At 42.4% G+C, this 26,888-nt stretch overlaps 1 protein-coding gene across 1 annotated transcript in view; it reads right to left on the bottom strand.

Annotated features, from left to right (window-relative positions):
* Positions 1-1,516: 1,516 nt before the first annotated feature.
* crim1 (cysteine rich transmembrane BMP regulator 1 (chordin-like)) overlaps positions 1,517-26,888 on the bottom strand; it is a 130,463-nt gene continuing 105,091 nt past the window's right edge. Inside the window, exons 9-17 of the mRNA XM_072689568.1 lie at positions 23,324-23,480; positions 17,855-17,976; positions 16,248-16,460; positions 15,233-15,448; positions 10,721-10,942; positions 10,283-10,471; positions 7,937-8,050; positions 6,759-6,946; positions 1,517-5,881 (exon numbers count right to left, since the gene is read on the bottom strand). Of these exons, the coding sequence (XP_072545669.1) occupies positions 5,705-5,881; positions 6,759-6,946; positions 7,937-8,050; positions 10,283-10,471; positions 10,721-10,942; positions 15,233-15,448; positions 16,248-16,460; positions 17,855-17,976; positions 23,324-23,480 (1,598 nt within the window). The 3' untranslated portion in view covers positions 1,517-5,704. The remainder of the gene's footprint in view (positions 5,882-6,758; positions 6,947-7,936; positions 8,051-10,282; positions 10,472-10,720; positions 10,943-15,232; positions 15,449-16,247; positions 16,461-17,854; positions 17,977-23,323; positions 23,481-26,888) is intronic.

Below are 26,888 nucleotides of genomic sequence, written 5' to 3'. Positions count from 1 at the left end.
GACAAGCCTTGGGTCAGTCATGTTACAACAGTCATGATGGCCTGGGGTGAGGGGTGACCACAGGCTGCAGTGGCACTTACTATCCACAAGGAGGCCTGAGTCTAAAATCATTCTGAGAGCTGCTGGAGTGAGGAAGCAATTTAGGATTGCGAGCGTGTCTTACTTGACTAACTACATCTGGGGTTAGGCAAACCTGTGTTAATTGGATTTTTTAAAAGCTCTTGAGGAATGTCCACATTTTTCAGAAAATGCAAAGCTGTCCATAGTTAGAGAATCTGAGCTCTAGTCCAGGAAACATATTCATACCCTAATACAGTAACTGTTGTGTCTGGCTGTAGGACACACAACCAGCCAGTCACATGGATGTAGGATGATTGTGCCGATGCTTGGGCTGAGATTTACAGGCTTTTCTTTCACTTCTGCAAACATTTCACAGCTCTCTGTCTCCCCTCTGTGGTTCATGTGGGTAATCATCACCATACTGTGCATTTCCAACCTGATAGTCCTGATCTTTACCATGATTTTTACCATCCAGCTGCTCCCATCCATAGTGTAAATATTACAGCCACTTCCATGAAAGCACCCCCTTCAGTCTAATCAAAATCCATCCACAACTGCAGCTAAACAATTTAATGCCCCATTTGAGCATAACTGAGTGTGCAAAATCAGTGGTTATGGTACTTTATAGCCTTTTCTTCCTATTCAAGCTGCATTTTCATTCAGTGTGGGCTGCACCACCATGACTAGACCCCAAGGTCTTCTCTGGGAAAATTCTCATGACACATATTTAGAACCGCAGAGTTAAGACAACCCCTACCAGTGACACTAGTGTGAAAATCCTGGCTACACTGATACAACGGCGCATACACTACCATGCCATCACTCAAAGCATAACTGATCATCGGCGGTCCTGTGGTCAGAAACTGAGCTAAGATGAAGTGGGAGGCTGACAGAGACTGACTAGCACAAGTATAATCATGGCATTTAGCAGATGCTTGTATCTCACAGTCAACTCAGAAAATGTTTCAAAGATCCAAGCTTAACTCCAGATACAAAAGTCTGTGTTGAGACCTAGATACAAGAGATACACTGAGCAATACTCAGCAGTTAGATATGTACACTAAACTGTGCCTGAATGCCACAATTCAAGAATTCAAAAATTGTGCAATCACAATATCAGTAATTGCTAGATTAGTGCCAAATTAAGTGCTCTTCAAAGAGATGGGTCTTAGGTCAACGTTTGAAGCCCACAACCTTGATACCACTTCAGCTGTGCAACAATTCTACATGTTCTTCTGAAAATGGACTTGTGTCCTCTCTAATCGTCCCCAACTGTTCGAAATATTGATTAAATCGCCCGAATGAACCCTTTAGACCCTACAACAAAAACTAGCCTGATTTTAAACTCCAGAGGTGCAGTGAAGAGAAGTAGATGGTAGGAATTTCTAACCGAGAGAACAGGGAGTGCAAACACCAGTGGGAGACACTTGTATAAACAGACCAGTGAAAGAAAATCAACTGTTTAAAAAGTATTTATTGTGCTGCAAAGAAACAAACAAAATAATACATGAAAACTGAAAAAAGATCTGCTGTGCTACGGGAATTCTGAGTCAAATCTTCATCTACCCTCTTTAGAAATCTGCAACATCATCACCAATATCGACAATTCTTGCATTTTTTTTACACAAGCATAAAACACCAGTAGTACACAAACTCGAGACGGGCTCTGTGTTTCTATTTTTCTTTTCCTGTGGATAGACTGAAGAGTGAGAAGGAAGAGGGGAGGTTAGGAGAGAAGTTTCTCCGAGTTCATCAAGCTTACTTACTGGAACGTAGGACTAGCTCCCAAACGTATTCCCACATGGAAATAGCAATGTTCCAAAAAAAAAGGAAATAAAAAATAGCAGGGGAGGAAAACAACAGCCTAGGTGTGGATGAGAAAAGCATGTGCTGTATCTCTGAACCATTGTGAAGCGTTCTTGAGAGACCAAGACAACAAAACAAGTTGCATGATTTCAGCTGTCTGTGTTTGAAACTCCTATACACTCAATTGCTCTGCTCATCAATAAATTATTAAGGTAATTAAAAACAATAAATTAAATCTTTCATTTTTTCTCTTTCTAACCTTTTTTGTCTTTTTTTTTCTTAAATTCTGTTTTGGCGAGTGACACTCAAGTATTTACAACAATACTTGGAGAATGCACTAAAAAAATAAAGAGTTCACCCTGCGAGACCCCTCTGGACGTGCAGATCCGCCCTAAGCGGAGGCAATCAGTGGCTTTCCTCAGTCATTGTCAGATAAAAGCTGAAACCTGCTCAGAAGGACTAAACAGGATAGGAAGTTGCTTTGTCATGCGCAACGTTACATTTGAACTTGAAAGTGAGCCGCTCATCCATTAGCGCGCTCCTCGTTAATTATGCATGCACCTCGCTAAAGTCTGTCGGATTTGCTTTGTAGAGGCAGCGTGGCTTTGTGGTTTTATTCTACAAAACAATCCTTCACAGCGCTCCATTACGCTGTTTGTTTACTGCAGATCCCGGTAATGCTTTCCGACCTGCCGTGACTGCGAGTCAACTTCCAATAAGTTGTCCTGTTTGCGTGGTGGGGAGTTGTGTACTCACAAAAGTGAGGCCTTGGCGGCCCTTTGAGTGCCGATAAAAGGGAAACGTCCCCTTTCAGCTTGCTCACATCATCCCGTCTGGACCTCTAGACAAAGCAATAACGCCTACCGTCACACCTGCTCGAGATCTGACCTATTCGTGAACTGTAGGGGGAAACTGTCCCATCCTGAATTAGTTTTGGAACCAATGAACCATCAATGCTCTGCACAGGGTCCCACAAGGTTCTTAGGAAAAACAAAAAGGGCAACTTTTTCTATGAAAAGGACTTTTTTTGTTTTTTTTTTAGAAAACTAAAGAAAAAAGGAAAGTAAGGAAACAAAGGTTTGACGTATTTCTCTATATAAAAGTGCCAAGCGGTATAATTCTACAAACATTATCAGACAGGAGATTTAAGGTACAACCAACCCCTCCCCACCCTCCTCTTTTCAACAGCTTATGTCTGCCAAGGTTCCAGTAGTTCAGAAGCCTGCGAGGGACCCGTGACCGAGAACAACGGAACAACTGGCGACCAGCAACTCAGACCCTGCGTTTCAGTTTCAGCATTTTTAACACACCCTCGTCTGCTTCCCCCTTACGACTCGGAGCTGCACTTAGTGCCAACTTAGTGCACTAAGATTGCAAACTGTGTAATTTGTGAGTTATTTTGGCACAAAAACGGTGGCTTCAGTGAATGATCATAAAACATGAGAGTCAAGCCAGCTCTAGACTATCCTAGGTGAGCTAATAAGGGAGATTTCAAACTGCAATATCATTCTTATCATTCTTATTTAGTAATGCCAATTCCAACCCACAAGTCTCGCCCGGTCACACGGTGCTATTAGCGCTGGGGAAGTGAAGGCTATATATGCATTCATGAAGCCTCGCCATTGTCCAACTGTCCTCACTTAGACAGTTGGACCACAAACCGATCACTATGTGATGATGTATAGAGTGTACTCTATAAGAGCTTTTAATCTGGCTCTGCATTTTATACATTCTATTGAGTTACTACCCCTAATTCAAGACATACTGTATTTACCTGCAAAACAACTAAAATTGCCATGAGCCATCAATTCCCATATTGGTGCATTCCTACTAATACAGTAGATACTCCCCCCTCACCCTTAGCCTTATAGTTGCAACGATGGAACAATGAGGGCAAGTAAACACAGGGGTGTTAAAGACGGTACTGAAACACAGGGAAACTGTCAGACAACAGCAGAGGGCCTGGGACACCAGAAGCAGAAGATAAGAGACCAAGCTGAAGAACACACCTTCCGGCCACATTCGAGCCCAGGGCCAGAGAAAAGTCGAAGAAAAAAAAATGCAAAAAATAAAACAAAAAAGAAACAAATAACAATAGAATGAGATGTTCGTCTTTTTCTTTCTGCCTTTTTCCATCAGTCTTTCTTTTGACTTTCTATCAAACAAGCAAGGCAATGGAATGCCTGTCATCATCAGTTTTCCATAGATAAAAATCTTTTTTTTTCTCAGTCATAAATACATTCAATAGGAAAATGAAACAGAACTTTACAGGTGAAGCAAAGTAAATGTGTGCATGCATGTGCGTTTGTGTGCACACACGTACATACATGCTAACACAAACATACACACATACGAATATACTCACACAACAGTTCAGGTCTGTTTTTTTTTTTTTTTTGTCGCAGCATTAATATGTACATAAATGTTCCTATAATGTGTGTGTGTGTGTGTGTGTAGGTTTTGACTGAAGCCAATTTTTGAAGTAGACTGCTTTTTTTCTTTTTTTTTCCAAGCAGGGAAAAAAAAACAGAGAACAAAGGTGCTTCAATAACATTCCGAAGCTTCCAGAGGAAGAGGCAGGTTCATAATCAGTAAAAAAACAAGGGAAAAGAAAATCATTAAAGAGCGTTTTGCGTCTCAAAACCCCCTAACAGAAGTCGTTTGATCATCTTCTCTGATTCTACGTATCCTTGCATCATTGTTTCCTAGAGGATGGAATTAATACCTACTATAGTTCAACCCCTAGAAAACAAGGCTTAGAGAATCAAAGCAACAAAAAAGCAGCACTTGTAGCATAGACTCATCAGAAACCAGTATAACTACCTGTTAGATTACCTTTATACCACGTAACAACCCTTTTGTCGCAAAATATACCGTTGCTTGGAGTGTGAGGAAGAGTGCGTCTGCACTTCGTCGCAAAATAAAGAAGCTGATGATTGTTATGTGAAAAAGGGGCGAAATGCTCGTACGTCTAAGCAGAACTACTACAAACAGACCGACATGAATCCATCTAGCAGGCAGAGCCATTGTCCACTGAGCTGCTCTCTCAGTCGTCTTCCGTTCGTCTTTCCGAGTGGCAAATAACTGCCATACTGGAACGCCGTGACGGGGCGAGAAAGGAGGGAAGGGTCAGAACTCGTCAGGCCTCGACTCTGCTCTGCTTTGCTTGTCTTCTGCCCTTCTTTGCCTCCATCCAACCCCGGGGGGCTCTCCCACCAGAGAAGCTTTGGTTCAGCGTTCGCACAAAGCACTTGCATCAAGAGTTTCTAGTGTCTCTCTTTTCCTCAAATGGTTTTCTAGTTTTCCCAAAAAAAAAGGAACAGAAAAAAGCAGGAATGCACAAAAAATATCACTTTTGGAAAAAACCAAAAACACCCCAGTCTGTCCTAATCCCAAATATGTACGTTTTGATCTCCTAAACCTCCAACCACGCAAACGCACACTCACTCACACCCACTCACACCCACACACACATTCTCTAATGCACAAAAATATTTCTGGGAAAGCTTTCAGCTTCTCCGGTTCAAATAAATACACTCCCCGCAGTGGCCGGCTCGGTAACGCTATCCCGTCCGGATGAGACCGTCTGTTTATCTGCGCACGTTTCGGAGTGACGTTCTATTAACATGGGTATTATGATTGTTCTTCTTTCCCAGGGCCGCCACACTGTCCTCTTTTCTGTGTCCATCACTGTAGTCTGTAGCAGTTGGTTATGTGCATATTTGGGCAGCAGACCCTGATGTCATTCTTCCTCTCTCTCTCTCGTTCTTTCTTACTTTCTCTCTCTCTTACTCTCTCTCTCTCTCACCCTCTTGCACTCGCTCTGGGTCTCTCGCGCTCACGCAGTCTGGTAGAAGTTGTCCGCCTGCAGGTTATTGTGTTTGGGCATGCTGTAGTAGCCGCTGTAGCGAGAGTCCGGGTCGGCGATGCGGAGCATGCGCTGTGAGCTGTCCACTTGAACCTTTGTCCCCTTCTGGCAGTCCACGTACACCAGCTGGTTATTCAGACACGTGGGCTGTTTCAAGTAGAGACAAACGCACACAAAATGAGCTCACACAACTTCCTTTTTTTTTTAACTCTGTGGTCAACGCTAAGGATGGCCTGATTCTATCACAGTGATCAGTTCCAGAGCCAATCAAGGCTTATTTTTAATGCAGGGGTGTGGAACTGATAGTCAGAGTCTAGATGAGTTTGGTGGTTAATTCCCTGCTCTAACACCCCATTTGAGTGTGGTAATTAACTGCCATAGATTTGAGCGCAGCGTAATAGAACAGCTTAGGCTCCAATTCTGTGAGCCCTTGTTAAAGCAATTTGACCTTACTGCACTCTGCTTGCACCCTAGATGTAGTGTTAGTCTTACCAGCAGAGTAAATGATGAAACTTTCCTAATTTTATTAAGGTTGACAACAAAATGAGCTAATCAATAAACACATTTATTAAATAAATGATCTTTATTTACATCAACTAAAACTACTTGACATTTTATTCGGGGTAAACTACACCAAGGTTAGCCTATGGCTAAAAATGGGCTAACATATGAATAGATTAAAGCTCTGACTAATTCAAAAGGAAGTAACAAGGACCTCATTCACAATTGGCAGCAGCAAAATGCATTTCCTTAAGAGGGTTTAAATGTCGGCAGTGTGGAACTACTTTTGAGTGGGAAATGAAAATACCAAAACCATTTCAAATGAACAATGGCAGTGTTTTAACTGCAGGCAACAGTAAAGTACACGCTGTGATTCTGTATGTAGACCCATGTATTAGATGCTTAGTATTAAATGACTTTGATTGACAGCTAACCTAGACAGTAAACAGTAGACAAACATAAGACCAAATGTGACTGAAATCTTTTTAAACAGATACTACTCTATAGGTTAGAATGGACCTACCTTAGTGGGTGTGCGGTAGCAAGGCACAGGGATCCACTGCTTCCTTTGATTGATCAGCAGCAGGGTGGCAATGGTGAGCACCATCATGAGGATGGGCAGGGCCACCCATGCCCAGTGAAGGCTGGGATCCTCACTGGGCAACGGTGTCTTTCCATCCAGATATGGCATCTGCAGGCTGCCGAAGTCACCTGCAGCGATCAGACATTCATTAGCATTCTCACACGTAAATGTGTCTACAGCAGAAGATTTTAAGCATCACACATGCTTTACGTGACTGGACAAACTGATGGAATTAGCACTTTGAAATAACACAGAATACGGAGTACAGGAATGTATTTCTACAGAAACTCTTCCCTATGGACAGTGTCTACTAAACACACTAAAGACACTCCTTCTAATAAATGCATTCAGATACTTGCACCCATTGTTGACACAGATGAGTCAATGCACAAACACACAGCTCGTCTAAGCCCTATAGAGAAGTATCGCCAATAAAATAGTACTCTCTGGAGCAGATAAACATTACCCTATTGGCAGCATATTGGCCAAATGCCAGGTGTGGGCTAGAGGGGAAATAAAGCCCCCCAGCATTGAGCTGTGGAGCAGTAAAACTTCTCTGTGGAATGATGGTGCTCCATCCAATACTTTTGGGATGAGTTGCAGAGTTAGGGATAAGGTGGAGTGGTGGTCATTCAATGTCCGGACCCAAGTAACACTTGTCACTAAATGCAATTAAATCCCCACAGCAATGCTCCAAAATTTAGTAAACAGCCTTTCCTGGACAATAGAAGCAGTTGCTCCAACAAAAGCAGGGTAATAAAATAAATCTGAATTAATGGACCAGGTGTCCCAATACTTTTGTCTGTACAATCTTACAGATTAAGGAGATCAACTTATTTATAATTATGGTAAATATGGGTGATTTTCTAATGTTATTCTGAATCACATCATACTGTAATGTCTGCACTGCCATAATCTTGGTAATAATGGCTCATGTTGTGTTATGTCTGTGGGAGTGCCTATTTAACATATAAGGAAAACTAAGAAGTGCCTTAGCATTTACTGTCAAATGCTGACTGGTGTATGAGAGTGTATACAAACATGAGAGTAATCACTTCAGCTCCAGGCTAATAATAGTTCGAGGTGTGACTAAAGCTAAAGAGAGTTAGAGCTCTGACCTCTGAACTGGGGCATGATGTCATTCTCGCTGTGTGTAGGCCAGGCCGGCCGATGCCTCAGCCTGTCTCCATGCTGGTCCGTCTTCTCTATGGGCACGTTGGTGGGGGCAATTTCTGTAAGGAAAACAAAAATGATTTTACTTTCAACTTTCAACAGTAACTTCCGACCATAAAAAAAAAAAAACGGTTGAGCTGAACCAAACTCCTTACCATAAGACACTGATCCTATTTCTATGTATGAGGAGAGACCGAATTACTGTTTCAGCAGTACGTTATAAATCATCAATGATGAAATCTGACAAAAACCTCATCAACAGTTTGCATTGTTCAGCTCAAGAAAGCAAGCAAGAGAACACTTGCGGTTGTGTAATTGTGAATAATATCATAGCTGTGATGATCTACGGCACTCGCCTTCAGATTCTGCCTGCGACTAAATCACAGCCTTGAGTGTATTTGTGATGATACACTCCCTCTCGTTACCTATTGCTTAATTAAAGGTCTATGGTAGTTTTCACAAAATGCTTATGAAGCTGTCATGTAGCCTTATGAGCACTACCCTGTGGCATGATTTAACTGTGTAAGTAATGAGAACATACAGTTTTAAACACAATTTTCCCACACACCAGATAATCATCGAGAACAGGTGAACCAAGTTCAAAACTAACAGCAGAGAAAGGGGGAAAGAGACAGTTTTGTGTCTGCATGCTAGCTAGTTTCTTTTTTTTTTTTTTTTGCAGTTAAGCATCTTTGAGAGATCAGTCTTCTATCGTACGTGGGTTGTGGGGTTAAAATTAACCCATATGAACCAGCCGATGAGCAAAATTAACCACCATCAGAAGACTCCTCTTTCATCTTCCAGTGTCATTCCCTTTTCTCCAGGCGAATCTGGATACTTGTGACGGCTCTGACCGTTAACTAAGTCTGTTAGATCAGGGTTATGTAAAAGAAACGATTTTTAAGCCACCACAGATAGGTAAAAAAACATGCCCAAAACAACATCAGTACAAAAGAGCAGCAAAAGACTGTCCTGTGTTCCCTTCTTTTCATTAATTGGCTTGAAGTAGGTTTGATGCTTAAAGCTGGAAAGAAAGCAGGGTCGCATATTAAAAGCACTGCGCCGGCCTCTGAGAGACGTGAGAAAGCCGCCAAAGGGTGTGTGTGCGCCAAGCAGGGCACACTCCAGGAGCACGCAGTGCCTCTCTTCAGCTCCTCATTGATCTCGCTGCGAGTGACACAGCAATAAAGAGGGCCATGATCAATGGTTTTATCTCCCAAACGCACAGGGAGCTAATTTAGGCCCCCCGACCAGACACATCTGAATCCCTTTAAATGATTCATCTTAATGAGCCCACATTCTGTAAAGCCCCACTCAATTAGAGTAAACACTACTTTATGAGAGGGTGAGAGAGTGAGTGAAAAGGAGAGAGAGAGAGAGAGAGTGACAGAGCGAGAGAGATATGAGAGAACTAAAAAAAAAATAGTGCAGCTGCATGGACTGGTTGGCCAAAAAAAAAAAAAAAAACAGTCTACTGTGCGGTTACAATGCCTGTTAAAAGGGTTAACTGAACAGCCAGGAAGTCTACTGGATTGTTTTTTTGTATAGTAATACCAGCACTGTGTTGTTATTTACTGTAACCCACTGTCATTGTAGCTACAACATTCATTTTAAATGTAGAAGATATGACATTCACAGTTTGTCGCTGCCTTCTGGGGCTGTGGGTTGATAGATCTGTAGTTTGTTTATGTATGACTTGACACACTGACGCCCTGAAGACTTGGGATGTGATATGATGCGATACTACATTTGAATGAATGTTTACTGTTAAGACATGGTGTAATAAGCTCAAGTCAGCCCTAATCCTCTACAGGCCCTTTAGTGTATAGTGTAGCTTTTCTGGCTGCCATTAGTGATATGCAGTCATCATCATCACATAATCCACCAGTTATTAGAATGATTAATAAATCAACATTAATCAACGTTCATCAACGTTCAGCCTTTCAATGATTCCTAAATACCTAACCTGAAAAACTTGCGCTTGAGTGTTGAACCTTCAGCATGGAGCTGAGGCTCTTGGCGACCTGCAGCCTGAAGTGTCTGTTATGTGTATATTGTCGTCTCTGATTTTCGAAGGCATGATATGCTGTGCTTGATGTAAATTAGGCAAAATATTTAAATATCTTCCCACATCCCTGATGGTGATGCAAATACAGCTCATTTTATTCATATATTTTCAGAATTTCAATAAATGCTCGTGACAGCCCAAGTTGTTTGGCCTGTAGTACAGATCCCAAGAGTGAACAAGTTTCCAGATGAACCCTGTAGTGTCGTGTGGGGGGGAAGCTGACCTGGGCACATGGAACAGCAGCTGCCCTCCACTGTGATGGGCTGGCTGCAGGGCAGGGCGGGGCAGCTGACGGTAGAGCAGAGCGTCTGGCCCTGCAGGCAGTAGCAGTGTGTGCAGCTGTCGATGTCCCAGCGCTCCTCGTCCACGTACGTCTTGCCGTTAAAGTGGCACACGGCCCTCGGTGTGGCATCTAGCCGGGGAGACGTGCGGCAGGAGAAACAGATGTTAAGTGTTGCCGCACATGGCGCCCACGTAAAACCCGGCCGAAGCCAGTTGAACACGTCTAAGCAAAGCGATTACAGCTCTGTCTCCGTCTTTGTTATGCCTCTCGCTTAGTGTTTGCAGTTTGACATACAGATGGTAATGCATATTGCCAGGCCGTGACAGAACATGGTGTAATGCACAGTGATGCCAGCCGATGGCCGGCATGTTAATGTACCTAGGCAGTAGGGGCAGCACTGGCCCTTACGGAGGACTGGCCGAGCACAGTTGACCGGAGGGCAGGATTCAGAGAAGCAGCTGATAACTCCGTCCAGACACACACAGCTGGAGCAGACGTTGGGCTTCCAGGACTCGGCGGCCAGGAAGATGTCGCCCTCCTCATTGCGGCAGTAGCTGGGCATGCTATCATTGCTAGGGGCCGGCGGGGTGACCGGCTCATCTGAAAGACAAGACAGAGGCACTTAGGATGGGCGTGGGGAGTACAACAAATTCAATAACTGACGTATCCATGCTCTGCTCAAAAAACAGTTCCTCTGTAGCTACAGTTGCCACAGTGGACCAGCTTTACAGAACGTTTACAAAAATTTGGGCACTAATGAGAAACGTTAATGTTTTTCCCACAGTTAAAATCCATCGTTTTTTTAGGCTGTTTACACTGTTTTTATGTGACCTTTATTTGACATTTGTCTGAACAGTTCATGCTCCTAAACTCACACACATGTGCCAAAGAGCAATGCTTCATATGAGATTTCAGTTTCATCTTTTTTCAGCATCACAGGAGCTGTCGAGTTGTTTCAGTGGCTGACAGCTGGGCTTATCACCAAGATTGCACCAAGATTATTCAGCCACGGCCACGTCTTTGGTGTGTGTCCTTGGTTTCTTTAAATTTCGCTTTTAAGCTTTTTATGTTCCTTTGACGCTGCAGCAGCGTCCTCCTGTGGCCGTGTTCGGACAGTTCTTTAGAAATTTCTTCAAACACAGAGCAGTTGCGGTATGTGCCTTCTAATTTTGTTCGAAAAGAGACATCACCCTAGATATTTATGAGGTCTGTTGCCTTGCTATCCCACCACTGAAAACCTCCCTCACTGCTGTCGTCCATTTTCCCTTCTCCTCACCGTTCACACTGCCACACAGATAACACATCTGTGCTACGTATGATGGAAAAGATTTGGGATTTGGGCCACTTTTACCTGCAGCGTCAGTGTTTTTTTAATGTATAATTAAGTAAAAAAAGACATGCTACAACTCGAGCAGATATATTAGGAACAAATAATGAGCACACACTTTCATATCTGAGGATGTGACTGCATCCTACTGCAAATGCCATGTTCTACAAAGTGCATACAGACATAAACAGAATCACAGTGTTTAAGTATATATCATCAACAAGTGAAAAAAATATGGCACAGCACTGACATTACCAAGAACCTAACGTACCTCCAAAATTGATGAGAAAACGGGAAAACTGGCCAGGGAGGCTGCCAAGAGGCCTACAGCTACCTTAAAGAAACTGCAGGAATTTCTGGCATTTACTGGTGCCTCCTACATCTAACAGCAATCGTATATATTTTTAATACATATTAATGAAATAGGGAGGCAAAACGGAAGCCTCTTCTCTCAAAAAAAAAACAAACCCTGAAAACATCCAAAACTGTCTAAACTGTGCACAGAGATTAAGTCAATCTCCCAAAACTATGTGGAAAACTGTGTTGTGGTCTGATGAAACCAGCATCAAGCTTCAGGCAACCTTTCTTCAGCCGGAAAATGGGACTTTAATCAAGGTGAGGGGAATCATGAAAAGTTGTTTTAGACGCAACACTGCAGGCATCCGCTAGGAAGCTGCAGATAAAGAGGAATTTCACAGGAACTTCAGCACGACAGCTACTCAAAGCATACACCCGAATCAACAAAGTAATGGGTTCACCATTCCAATGTAGATGTACACTGTGTGCAGAATTATTGGGCAAATGAGTATTTTGATCACATCATCCTTTTTATACATGTTGCCCTACTCCAAGCTCTATAGGCTTGAAAGCCAACTATCAATAAAGTAAATCAGGTGATGTGCATCTCTGTAATGAGAAGGGGTGTGGTCTAATGACATCAACACCCTATATAAGGTGTGCTTAATTATTAGACAACTTCCTTTCCTTTGGCAAAATGGGTCAGAAGAGAGATTTGACGGACTCTGAAAAGTCAAAAATTGTGAGATGTCTTGCAGAGCGATGCAGCAGTCTTGAAACTGCTAAACTTTTGAAGCGTGATCACCGAACAATCAAGCAAGAAACGTGTTGAAAAAAGGTGCAAAATAACTGCGCATGAATTGAGGAAAGTCAAGCGTGAAGCTGCCAAGATGCCATTTGCCACATTTCAGAGCTGCAACGTTACTGGAGTATCAAAAAGCACAAGGTGTGCGATACTCAGGGACATGGCCAAGGTAAGGAAGGCTGAAAAACGACCACCTTTGAACAAGAAACATAAGATAAAATGTCAAGACTGGGCCAAGAAATATCTTAAGACTGATTTTTCTAAGGTTTTATGGACTGATGAAATGCGAGTGACTCTTGATGGGCCAGATGGATGTGCCCGAGGCTGGATCAGTAAAGGGCAGAGAGCTCCACTCAGACTCAAGGTGGAGGTGGGGTACTGGTATGGGCTGGTATCATCAAAGATGAACTTGTGGGACCTTTTCGGGTTAAGGATGGAGTGAAGCTCAACTCCCAGACCTACTGCCAGTTTCTGGAAAACACCTTCAAGCAGTGGTACAGAAAGAAGTCGGTATCGTTAAAAAAAAACATGATTTTCACGCAGGACAACGCTCCATCACATGCATCCAAATACTCCACAGCATGGCTGGCCAGTAAGGGTAAGGGTAAAAAATGATGACATGGCCCCCTTGTTCACCTGATCTGAACCCCATAGAGAACCTGTGGTCCCTCATAAAATGTGAGATCTACAGGGAGGGAAAACAGTACACCTCTCTGAACAGTCTGCTGCACGCAATGTTGATCGTAAACAGATCAAGCAACTGACAGAATCTATGGATGGAAGGCTTTTGAGTGTCATCGTAAAGAAAGGTGGCTATATTGGTCACTGTTTTGTTTGTGGTTTTGTTTTTGAATGTCAGAAATGTTTATTTCTAAATTGTTATATTGGTTGACCTGGTGAAAATAAACAAGTGAGATGGGTATATATTTGTTTTTATTAAGTTGCCTAATAATTCTGCACAGTAATTCTACACAAACAGATATCCTCCTAAGACAGCCAAATCTAAAAAAAACCCACTCAAACTTCCAAAAAATCTTAAGCTTTGATATTGGAGTCTTTTGGGCTGATTGAGAACATAGTTGTTGTTCAATAATAAAAAGAATCCTCTCAAATAAAACTTGCCTAATAATTCTGCACACACTGTAGATGCCCTTGTACTTTTTTATGAAATTCTGTTTTTAGATTTCGATGTAAAATCTGTTTTTAACTGTTTTTTTTCACAAAGGTAAAAAAGTTCAATTTACTTTATCTTTTTTTATCGTTTTATTTTTTATATTTTACGCAGGAGTGCAGATTCTATCTACTGTACTAACTAGCTGTAATATAGACTGAAGCAGTTGGGCTCAAAGTCACATTAGAAGCTAGAATCACCTGGAACTCACTGGCTACGTGGGGTCTGCCAGAAGGACGCACACACTGAGTGGCCTTTAAAATGCTGCTGATTTGTTCCAGAAATGGGTGCCGTTAACCTTCAAGGATTTACAGCTGGTCTAGTACTACAAATAATAATTCCTTGCTGAAAACGTCATTCTCACCCTCAAGGTCACTTACAATAGGATGCAAAAAAAAAAGGCCATGAGGAAGAGAGGTGAGAAAAAGTAAATCTAACATTGGCTCTGGAGGAAGAACTGTCTGAAGGAAAATATAGAGGATTGTCATTCCAAAGGGATGTGGCACTGAAACACAACACTGCATTTTCTGAAACAAAGCCATGACCCTTCCTCCTTCAGCTTCCACAAGGCTGCTTCCTCACGCTCCACCTGGCTGCACGGCCCTGACTCAGGCACATCAATATTCATGGGCCCTTCCAACAAAGCACATCAACCTCCCCAGGTGTCTCCATTCTCCCACTCCAGCTGGAGACCGCGGGCTTATCTCAGTGTGAGGGAGGACGTGTCGAGCAGCGCCGGCCACCTTGGCGTAAATGAGTCGGTTCATGTGTTCTCCATCTCCAATGAAACGAAATGCAGTATTCTTGCCCCCTATAGTACTGTACTGACTCTGACACTCAGTAGGCGTACCATGTACCACTTCCTCCATGCACTATTCATAAGTAGCCCCACTGCTCTTATGCATTATGCACAATCTTCTTGCGAACTTTTCTTCATGCCATGGGTTTCCGCAATGCCAAATGTGTCCGGGAATAACAGAGACAACACAACACTGCCGGCTGTCAACAAACTGCGCCGAGCCATTGTGCTTTCACCCTTTTTGCTGGTAACTGTGACTGAGTCTGACTATTAGAACTTCCCCAGCCTTGCTGTGGTCTTGGTGCTCTTCTAACAAGCTTCTAAAAGGGCTTGTGGCAGAGCAGGAAAGCCTTGCAGCCATGCCTAGGGCAGGAGCAGTATTTCCAGGCTGCCCTCTAAAAATAACTAAAATTGCACTTGAATATAAAACAGCTGTGGTTTTAATATTCCATACGGGCTGGAGTGGAGCTAGAAGAAACAGAACGTCTCACCTGGACAATGTGGGCAGCAGGAGTCCTGTGTTCTTATTGGGCTCTGGCAGAGCAGCGGCGGGCACACCTCGGTCTCGCAGAGCACGCGGCCGACATGGCAGGTGCACTGTGTGCAGGAGTCGATGTTCCACGTCTCGCCTTCCACAAAATACTCCCCACCTGGCGCCAAGCATACGGACGCCTCGCTCAGCTCCGGCTTGCGAGAGCTGGATTCATCTGGATGAGGCATGGTGGAGAGGTGTTTTTAGAGCATTCCATATCAAATACTGGACCACAGGTAGAAGGGGGGGTGGCATAATGTAATTTTACTACAAAACAAATGACTGAGATGGGAGCGAGTACTGAATTTATGCACTGCTGTGACCTCCAACAAATGCAGTGTTAGTCAATCTTATAACCAACTTACAGTAATAATGAAATTAGACTAAAATCACAGAGAAACATTACAATACATTACAACGCCTCCTCATGTAAACATACTCCTGTCTGAATAGGGCTTTATAATGTAATTAATAAGACAGAACATGAACAGAACAGAACACAAGTCAAGTTGTTTAAGACTAGCTTATATGGTTTCTGACACTGTATGACACACGTTGTCCATAAAAACTATTTTCTTTTGCTATACATGTTACTTTTGATCATATTACTTTACATAAATTACTTTTGGACTAAGTGGGAAATGGTGTAAATTTGATTTTTCATTTCTCTGCCTTAAAATTAAGTTAAACAAGGTAATACACACAATTATTGTTCTGTTAACATACCAATAACATTTGATGTTTTAAGACCTTGCCTAGAATATAAGTAGACTTGCTCTTTAAAAGTTTACAGTAAAATTAAATGCTGTTTGTACCACAAGGTTGTAAAGTCTGGCATTACAGAAGTACAGTATGATAAAAAAGCCTATATAATGACGTAATGTCAGATAATTCGATCTGAGATGGCATATCAGTATTGATGGTTATCAGTATCCGGCTGATATATCAGTATCCAAAAAGAAAAAGGGGGCAACCTGGACAGGTGGGGCAGCACTGGCCCGCACGGATGCTGGGGTTGTCACAGGAAGGCACTGGGCACGATATGAGTGCACACATCTCTCGGCCGGCGTGGCAAAAACACTCCCTGCAGCCATCGTGCCAACTCTGACCATTCTCATGTCTCCGGCCATCCATAGAGAGACACGAGCCCAGTTTAACCGAAGGGCCGACAGAAGACGAGCTCTGGTCTGGAAGCACAAAACACACAGTCCATTGAGCAAATACTGAGTCACTAATGAGTGTGCTTGAATTAGGGCACAGTTCAGACATCTTCGGAAATCTCTGTGTAACAGTAAAGTCATTCATTCTAGCTCTTATTGAAGAACTTCTTCCCTTCAAAACAAATGCAACTGCAAGCTGCAAGGCTTCTGCCAGCTGTATTTATATTTAAATTCTTGCTATTTGACCTCATCAGCGAGGCGCCACCGCCAACAGGGGGCGGCTACACAATGTGTAATAAACGCCTTACACCCACAAGTCCCCGTCCCGGTGCGCTCCCTCTAATCTCACTGTATCTGCCAACAGCCTCTCCTCTAAGTGCTTCTCCATAACGGCGGCAGCAGCCAGAAAGCCCCAGATCAATACCACTGAGAGAACTCACCTTGATTAAAATCCTGCCTGCGAGATATGAGGTGGATGTGCTTTTTTAGTAATTCAAAGAGGGTAAGATTTGGGGAAAAAAGGGAAAAAAAAAAGTAATTCTTTGCTTCTCGTTAATCAGATCCTGGCTCTGTGCTCCTCATGAATATTTCACGTGCAGAAATCCATAATTTAGGGCAAATCAAACGAGAACACAAGGTACATGATAAGACGAGGGAGGCTGAAGCCGGCCTTTGCGCGCAACAGGAGGATTTGCCAAGAAAAAAAAATATGGCTGAGCTGAGACAGTACAAAACCTGATCTTTCTTTGATGTCTGCTCACAACAATGAGCAGTTCACTCTGCAATACTCTCTCAACAACTCTGACTGCGGCAACCGCAGCCGTTCAAATGTATGCAGCCATGACATCTCAATAAAAGAGCGTTGGGCCTGCACAAGGCCGCTACTATCCTCTGGACAATGAAGATTGGACATTACAAGGTTCTCGTAATGCTCGTTTTATTGGATTCTTACAAGCTTACATAAATCTCGGAGGACTGATTTGGAAGCTGAACCTCAGCCGTTATTTGTGTTGGCGACTTGCGTCATACAGAGCAGCACAAAGAAGAACTGTCTCCCATTAATATGGGCCGGCTCACAGCTGTGCTTAAGTTGCTTTTACGAGAGCTGTGCTGTAATTAAACTGGAGTAGACCTGTTTTCGGCACCTCTGCTGCACTTTCAGGAAGACAAATGACACTTCTTTTTTACTCCAAAAAATTTTCTGTAGAAACACTTCCAACAGAAAACCCCTCTAAGCTATGTTTGTCCACAAATGCAGCCAAAATGTAAATGGGCATTTTTGAGAATTTGCATATTCTCAGACGTGAATTGTAGTATTCACTGAGCTGTGCAAACTCGTAATTGCACGCATTTCAATGAAGTGCAGAAATAATTAACAGGTTTAGTTTCAGTTCCAAAAGTGCACACAAACAAAAGCTTACCTCGACACTGGCATATCAGGCAGCCCAGCTCGTCCTGCTGGAAGCCCATTGGACATGGCTTGTCACACGGCAACTCGGGGCACTTCTTACAGCGACAGGTGTCACAGCCGTGCTTGTTTTTACTGGCAGAGAAATGAAAGGGAAGATGTTCAGAGGGCTTTGAAATGTGAAAATCTCAGTAGTGAGCTGTTTTTTATACTATATATAACACTATATAACAAATATAGAATATATATAATAACAAATAAACAGACATTATTTGCAAGGAATTTCAAAGTTAATTAGATGTCCGATAAAAATGCATAGATGACACGGGACTGCCAAAACTAACTGCTGCAATGGTCTTTTTACAGTGTTATGCTATGCGTTTCTATGCTATGCAGCTTCTGAGGTAAAATAACAAGGTTATAAATGTTACATTTATACGAAGAACAACTCAAAATACCCAAACTATGCACTCTGATATCACAAGGCCTCATTCCCGTAGCACTCCGTATTTCCTAGCTAGCAGAGTCCGTGATGTGCTGCTCTCCAGTATTGCAGATGCAAATTGTGGCAAAGACAACACCAGCAACACTTCTCCCAAAGTGGCCATTGACTTTTATAGCGTCCAAGCTTTGACCAGGGCTTTCACTAATGGGTTGTGTTAATGTAAATTATGGGGACTAGTATGATGGAAACATTGGATACACCACCACCATGCTGCTTTTATATTACTGAAAATACTAATTATTTTTAAATTTCAAGGATTCAATTTAAATTCTGAGAATGTCAAGAGTATTCAAAGGGGCATCAAGGCAAAAGCTTCAAAGGCTACTTTGAAGGCACTTTGTGGTCACTGTATAATTTGATATATCGGTGCTGTCACGCAAAAACTGTACCTCCAAAATGTCAACTTTACAGGAGAAGAAAGAAGAACTTTCTTTCAAATGGAAGTCAATGTCAAAGGATTTTTTTCCAAGTCATTTTGGAGCATTTCTATTGGTCCATTCATCATGAAATTCTGATACAACTGCTAGATTTAAATGAAATCAAAAATTAAAAATGGCAAAATGGAGCTACATGTTTTTTGCAGGTGGACAATGACGTGCTATTTCAGTTTTGACATATTCTCACTGTTATTCTAAAATGTGTAAAGAAACAAAAGGAGTGGGCGTGTCAAAACATGGCGTTATAGCTGAACTGCTCAACCAGTCAGGGCATGGTCAAGTTTTGAGTCACTATATGACTTTCTAATAAACTGCTATAACATCGGAGTAGACTTTCTCATTGCTAATGTATACACTGATGCATTTATATTGTGCCTGCATAACACAGCAGGTGCTGAAGACACAGCCCAATGTCATCAGTTAAGACAGAAACCGAGAAAGAGAGAGAGTGAAAGAGAAGGGGGGGGGGGGGGGGGGACTTGGTGTCTTTGATGACCTTACATGTAGGCATGTCAGCAGATGGCACATTAAAAATGACTAACTAAAGGGACGTATCAAACGCACACTTCACCCGGGCACCTTTCTCCAGCCTGCAGTCCACAGGCTTGAGTCTCCACTGCCCTCCACACAAACACACACACATGCACACGCACATGCACGAACACACTCCCTGCCCATCCTTTCTCTTATCTCATGAATAATAGCCGTGAGAAGCAGCCATGTGCAATGTGCATTCCGTTTGGTGATAAGGGGCTATCAGGTGTGATTTCACTGCTGGGGAATATCAATAGACTGTGCAGGAATAGGTAGACAGCACGTCTCTTCATGCATTATTCACGCACTGCCGCTGTGCAGGCTTGAACAATGGCCATCACTTTGAGGGAGCATAAATAGATATCTAAAATTAGAATCTTAGATGCCAGCATCCCCGCTCACACACGTCGGCGGAATTGACAGGGGAAGCGGAGACGGAGCGCTGATGACGACACACTGATGACAAACAGAGGAAGCCTCACTTTTACACCACGGCACCTGAGATATTCACTGTGTCATCGGAATATCAGAATCATATTAGTTTTACCCAAATACATTAATCCTTTCATACATCAAACTGGATATATCCCACATATTACTCAACTATTTTGCCTTAGGTGAATATTTATGATCATTTACCAGATCAACTTAATAATTGAGAATAATAATTGAGTTTCGTTTGTTGCCACTGGACAGTAATTGGCCCATTCTGGCTTAGAAATGGCGCACACAAAAAATAAAATGCAGTGATGTTGGATTTACTCATTTTCCTCATATTGATGTTTCTCAACAAGTTTTTTTTTAATATAGTGGCTGGCAAGATGCCTGTTTCTGTACTGCTGAGTGTGACTATATGCTGGCTGAGGACTGCAGTGTTCACTCTTGCATTACCACAGGGTTATACGATCAGTGTTAGCGACAAGAAAAAAAAATCACTTAAGGAACAAAAAACTTGAATAAAACCTGATTAAAAATGAAGGTAAGTCACCTTTAGTTGAGATTGAGGGGTTATGGTAATTTAAAAGATTCTATTACTGTATTTAGATCTCATGGGTTATTCAAGCCTTATGGTTCTAATATGGTTAAAATGTCTAATATGTTAAGCAAACTTGTTAGCAAACAAAGCTTAGCTAAGCTCAGCTTAGACTTTTGTACAAACCTTAATTTAATTTATGTTTTGGGAAATTTAACCAAACTGTCATGGTTGGACCTCGCAGTGTTGTGCACACAGTTGTAAGCTACTGACAAAATGCGGTAGATGAAGACAGATGAACGCAGTGTAGAAGTAAATTTCACCAGCATAAATTCAAAACGGAAACCTTAAGATGTGAGCCTGTAAGAGTGGCCCACTTCGGTGACCCTCACTTACAGATGCTCTTGGAATGTTTGATATATCAATGCATTGACATGACTCAAAGCATGCTGATTATCTGCCAGTCACGTCAGCAGTCATATGTAGATTGTGATATGAACTGAGTTATTTAATTGTAATATGATATGATGTTCATATTGTGCAGCACACGTGGGAGTTTACAGAGACGATCAGGCAGTTAACTCTACCTGTGTTCTCTCGGCCTGTGAGAGCGCCTTATTCATAATTCTAAAACATCACAGGAGTCGTTACACTGCTTTGCAGTGCAGATTCAATTTATCAGTCATCTGAACGGAAGCTTAGACAGGGTCGGATTCCTCCTCCTCTGCATAATTATGCTCTGTGGATATTACGGGTTTGTAATAGGACTGATCAATGGAGCAGTGTAATCGGATAGCCGTGATGCTGATCGACCGTGTCGTGAAAGAGAATTGCTAGAGAACCGGCTAGGTCTAATTTCATTTTAAACAGCTTGCTAGATAATATGAAATAAAGTTTAAAGATAATGCTTTATTTTCCTTTATTGTTATTGAGTGCAATAGTGGCAGTAAAAGTCTCCTTCAGGAGTGGTGATTAGTTTTAATTGTTTTTAGATATCGCCTAGGTTCTAACAGGGCTGCACCGGTAGTGTCAGCGGCACCTGATGGGGGGCCAATTTCACATTAATGTGCTTGATCCTGTATTAGACTTAGTAATATTCATTTACAAGTTAGAGTAATAATTATATTGTCCTATGATGACAATCACTGATTATGTTCTTTTATAGTGGCATCTGTCAAGGAGAGGGATATATCAGGCAGCAAGTGAACAGTGAATTCTATGAAGTTGATGTGTTTAGAGCAGGTAGAATAAGCCAGCATAAGGATCTGAGCCACTCTGACAAGGGCCAAACTGTGATGGCTAGACGACTGGGTCAGAGCACCTCCAAAACATCAGGCAGGTCTTGTGGGGTGTTCCCAGTACGCAGTGGTCAGTACCTACCAAAAGTGCTTAAAGAAAGGACAACCAATGAACTGTCAACAGGGTCACGAGCACATAAGGTTTACTGATACGATCCATGAAGGGCAGATATCACAGGATATCTTCATAGGTATTGTGGAGTCCATGGGATCTGTTGTGGTGGCACAAGGGCGACTTACTCAATATTAGTGTGGTAGTGTTAATGTTATGGCTGATCTGGTGTGCACTATTTTAAATATTGTAGAATAGCTCATGTAGAGGTTCCTCTTTGGTTAACTTGCACTGGATCAGATCTAATTAATATGCATTACATTATAAGGCAATGAGTCACAATGGGTCATTAACAAAATTACAACAGCTTGTAATGTGCCTCCAAATATTGTTTTCCCCACAACTGAATCATTTCCTATCTGCCACTGCATCATCTTAAGCAGTGCAAAGTCACTGTACAGCTGAATGCACTTGGAGGAGAACACTAACTCTTACATCAGCTAACAGGCGCCTGCACTGGCTAGCATTGTGCTGAGTGATAAGGAGAGTGTGAGGCCAGTCATGCTCTCTTGGACTCCTAGCTCTCTGTGGCATTCCTCAGGGGCCCTCTCGGCCATCTGTTTTAGAACCACGTCTTAAGTCCACAGGACGGCACGAGAAATCTGTTGCAGGTACCAAAGAAGAAACGCTGCAAGGTAATTCTGTGTCTGGGCTGTATAGATGGCTATGATTTGTTCTGCACTCTTAGTTCAAACAAATCACAGTTGGAAGTGGATCGAGCCTGACCTTCTGAAGGCGCCTAATTGTGTGGCAGCATTGTCGCTTGTTCTAATGGCAGAACAATCTACACTAACAACTGCAGCAATTGCATCCACTGAGGTGCAGCGGGGCAGGGATGACTGAGGAGGCGGAATTCCAGCGAGGCTCTTTTTAAGACTTTTCAAGGCTTCATTCAGACGCTGGTATCAAACAACATTTTGGAATGATCAAACAGGAAAGTGTAGAGAGACAATTTGCACAGGGAAGCCTTGTTTAGTCTCATCAGACAGGTTTTAACAGTCATCCTCCTACACTCCCTCAGCTGCTAGTGTATGAGCCATGGCTCACTGTGAGTGTGTGTTAATGTATGTGTGTATAGCCCCCCCATTAACCTGTCGACAGAACGACTCTGTAAAAGTTTCTCAGAAATGCTTTGCTGTAATTGATATGAGCGTACACAGCAGACTGGCAACGGGTTTATTTGCAGCAGCGTAAAAACATGCTGTTCTGAAGATTAGGCCTTCAGTTCCACTATTACAGACCATCCTTTACCCGGGCCAATCGCTGGCGCTAATCTGAGCCCGAGCCTAATTACCTGTCAGATGCGGACCCGCAGCAGCCTGGTCCGAAACACGACGCCTGCACCGGGGAGCAGCGCTTAGTCATTCAAAAATCAAGCCGAGCATGCAGGCAAATTGCAAGAAGGCGGTTTAGCCTGCTGGTGACAGCTCTGCAGTTGCGCTTTACCAGGGGTGGCATGTCAAAATGAAGGTGTGAAACAGATTGAAATGTCTCCAAGAGGAGGCTTATGAGAGAGATAGTGGGGTTGACGGCAGCAGAGAGAAAGAGAGATAAGATATGGTGTGGGGAGGTAAAAGGTTTAAAGGCAAGTAGGATGCTATTTCTAAAGACCAGCAGTCTTACACAAAGCCAAAGGGGCAGTCCTTGGCGCAGGCCACCGGCTTGCACTTCTTGTGTCGCTGCCGGCACTCGCACACGGCGCAGCCATGGGCGTCTGTCTGAAAACCGAATGGGCACTTCAGACTGCAGTCCGAGATCAGGCCTCTGCACAGCTCCTCTCCTGAAGACAAGAACAAGCCAGACGTCAGGTTATTTAAGTGACTGACATATAACATACAGAGGCATAAAATACAGCTTTCAGCTCGTCAGAAATTACACTAGGTAAAGTACAACTCCGTAAAAAGGGCAAAAAAGTAATACACTATATTTTCCCCTCATCCTAAAGGTTAGCAAATTAGCACTGTGCACACTGCACCTAAACGTTCGCCTCAAACCAGGCCGACTTGCCCATCCTCTAAACCCAACATTGCTGTATAGTTTTATGCAACAAAAACAGTCACATCTCCAACCTGTCTTTATCCCTTAATGGCTTTTCACACAGCAAGTGACAATTTGCTCTGCTTGCATCTCTCTACTTCCTGTATTAAAGGTCAGAACTCAGAACCTGTTTGCATCTATCGTGTGGTAACCATGGTGACTGCAAAGCTAGTTCAGCTAACACACACTTTAAACACACACACAAAACATTTAATATGAAATAATTAAATTATAAAATAATAAGCATTAAAAAAAATATGCAAAGCTGAAATTCACCAACTTTTCCCCTCCACAAACCCGCAATCTGACTGGCTGACAGCAGCGTGACCCTCACGTCGCGACCACCAAAGCTGAAAACTTTTTAATTTGGAGGCGAGCAGACGTATTTTTGGGAGGAAGTGTGGTGGGTTCACGGGTCAAGCTTGCTTGCCGCACCACCTGCCACTCCACCCGCATTGCATCGCCTGTCGTCTCACTTCTTATTGAAACTGTAGAGGGAACATGCAAATATCACATGCCTTTTTTTTCATTAAACATGCTGTTTTTGTTACTCTTACAAGGGCCCTGAAAAGTCACGCTGTATTAAATTCTGCATACTTGAATAATGAAAGGCCATGCGCAACAGCTACTTTGAGTAGGGAAAAACAGTGCGTTTCATTTGGAGGTGTTTCAATAGGCTTGTTAAACCACATCTGAACCAATTTACTTTAGAGTCATATACTACCGACAACACTCAATACATTAAAGCATTCAATAAATAAATTTATTGGTACTAATATATGTAAACGAGCCACACTATAAGTCTAAATGTTTGTGTACACCCCTTCTAATAAATGCATTAAGATACTATTATGTGCTGCCCATTGCCAACAGAGTGGTGCAAATGTGCGCACACTGAGGTTGTCTAGTCTCTGTAGAGAAGCATTGCTAATAGAATAGAACTCTCTGGAGCAGATAAACATGAACCTACTGGCACCATACCTAATGCTAGGCATGAGCTGGAGGGGTATAAAGCCCCAGTACCAAGCTGTGGAGCAGTGGAACTGTGTTCCCTGGAATGACAGTGCTCTTTTTTAATAGACTTGATTTCATAAGAAACAATGAATTAGCAGCTGCCCCAATACTTTTGTCTGAATAGTGTATGCTTTAATAGGCTGCTTTGCATTACAAAAAGGGTGGGGTGTAGTTGTTGTAGACAGAAAGATGGATTATAAAAACTCTTTTTTTCTTTACATGCTACATCAAACTGCTTCCTTTCAAGGCTTATTTTGCATAAGCTTCTGGTACTTGTTAGCCACATTAGCCTTGTAGCTAGTATGTCTTCTTAGGGGTCACATAGTAAATTAGAAGTAAATAAACGGTGAAACAAAGGGCTTTGTCTCATACAGTCTCAACAAGCCAGATGAAATGCTGGAAATGTGATAGAAAGGGCGCGCAGCATTGGAAATGAACACCTGCTAGGCCTTTTCCTTTTAACAGAAGCACACTGTAAGAGTTGCGAGCCCTTGATGTGGCTAAAGAACATCAAACATACAGAGTTCTGTGCCACATATCTGGTTTATCAGCCCCGTTCTCCATCGGCTAATTCAGTACTATCCTCTTCTTGCCTTTGATATGTGTCAGCCTCACACACTCCCTCTCTCCCTCTCAGCATACTAAACAATGGGCTAATCCAGCATCCTTTATTGCGAGCACCTCTAAGCTGCTCTGCTGAATCCACTCCTGCCTTGAGAGTTTGCAGCTAAACACTCAGTGACAGCTGGCTCCCTTGTCTCCTTTGGCCCACCTTCTTTAGAGGTCCAAAATAAGGGGATGCTTTTAATTCTTTTAGACGCTCACAGTATTTTAGACATGAGACGACCCAGAGAAGATTCATCAGCAATTAAAATAAATGTTTTTAGATAAATGTATCCAGTTATTTAGAGCCAAAGTTTAGCAAATTAGCAATGTGAAGACAAACCGCATCAAGATGTTACAAAGTCTTTATAGGAAAGTCTGTTCACTTGACCAGTCTCTGATCTCTGAAGGGACACTAAAATACTCAAAATGCTGACAAAATGCTGACTTTCAATGCATTTTGTTGAAAGGCAGGACTTTATGCATAAACAGATGCCATGTTGAGTGTTTTGAGAGCCCCCGTTCATTTAACCAGGGACCAATCTCCTCATTTATAACGCCTCTGGTTGTTAATAGGCCAAAATGCTACATTTTCCACTTATAAGGTTAAAAAAGGTTAAAAAAAAAACAGTCTCATATTTTTCCTATGACCATTTCCAACCTCTGTTTATACTTGTTTGCACTCTGTTTATACTCTGTTTATACTGCAACTGTGTCTATTAGAGTGCTATAAGTGAATAACCTCAGTTATGAATGGCTCCTCAAGTTTGTGGTTGATTCAGAAAGCTGTCCAGGCTGAAACACTCCTATAACTCTGGTGTGAATGGAAAACACTCCATTCAAAACACTGGCTACTTAGGTTAACTTTTCTAGACTACAGCAGCGTTTTATCAGCATCAACTAGTGTCCTTATACTTTGGTCGTTTACATTTGACTCATGCCTTTAGAACCAGAGGTTCTATAGTGTGAGCCTTAAATGCCTCTGCCTATTTGAGCATTGTTGCTGACCATACGATTCAGTTCATGGCCTCATTTGACCCATCTTCTAATGGCTAGAATTTTATGAAACATTGAAAGGCTGGACTTTATATAATGCACCTCTCGGTCTCTGGTTTCATAAATATGACCCTGAGTTTAGTGTTCTTCAGTGGTCTTCCCAGTCACCAGACCTGAATCCAGCAGTGCACCTTTGGGATGTGGCAGTGCAGGAGATTCACAGCATAAAAAATCTGCACGAACTGTGTGATGCAATCATGTCATCATGGCCCAGAATCTCAAAGGAATGTTTCCCACATCTTGTGGAATCCACAATGACACTAAGAACTGAGGCTGCTTTGACAGCAAAGGGAAGCTCTACCCAGTGTTATAGTGTAAGTGCTTGATGAGTTTATGGAATTATGTATTTATGTTTATAACTGTGTAATGGAAATCAAATGAATAGCAAAATTAATTTAATTAAATCATGGAAATTGCTTGGTTTTGCATATGCTGTCAATATACCTGTAAAATGTGGGAGCCTATTTTTTAGAGCACA

This window comes from Salminus brasiliensis, chromosome 10 (assembly GCF_030463535.1).
Source record: "Salminus brasiliensis chromosome 10, fSalBra1.hap2, whole genome shotgun sequence".
Lineage (NCBI taxonomy): Eukaryota > Metazoa > Chordata > Actinopteri > Characiformes > Bryconidae > Salminus > Salminus brasiliensis.
The sequence above is the reverse complement of the archived record's forward strand: the minus strand, read 5'-3'. Positions and strand labels throughout refer to the sequence as shown.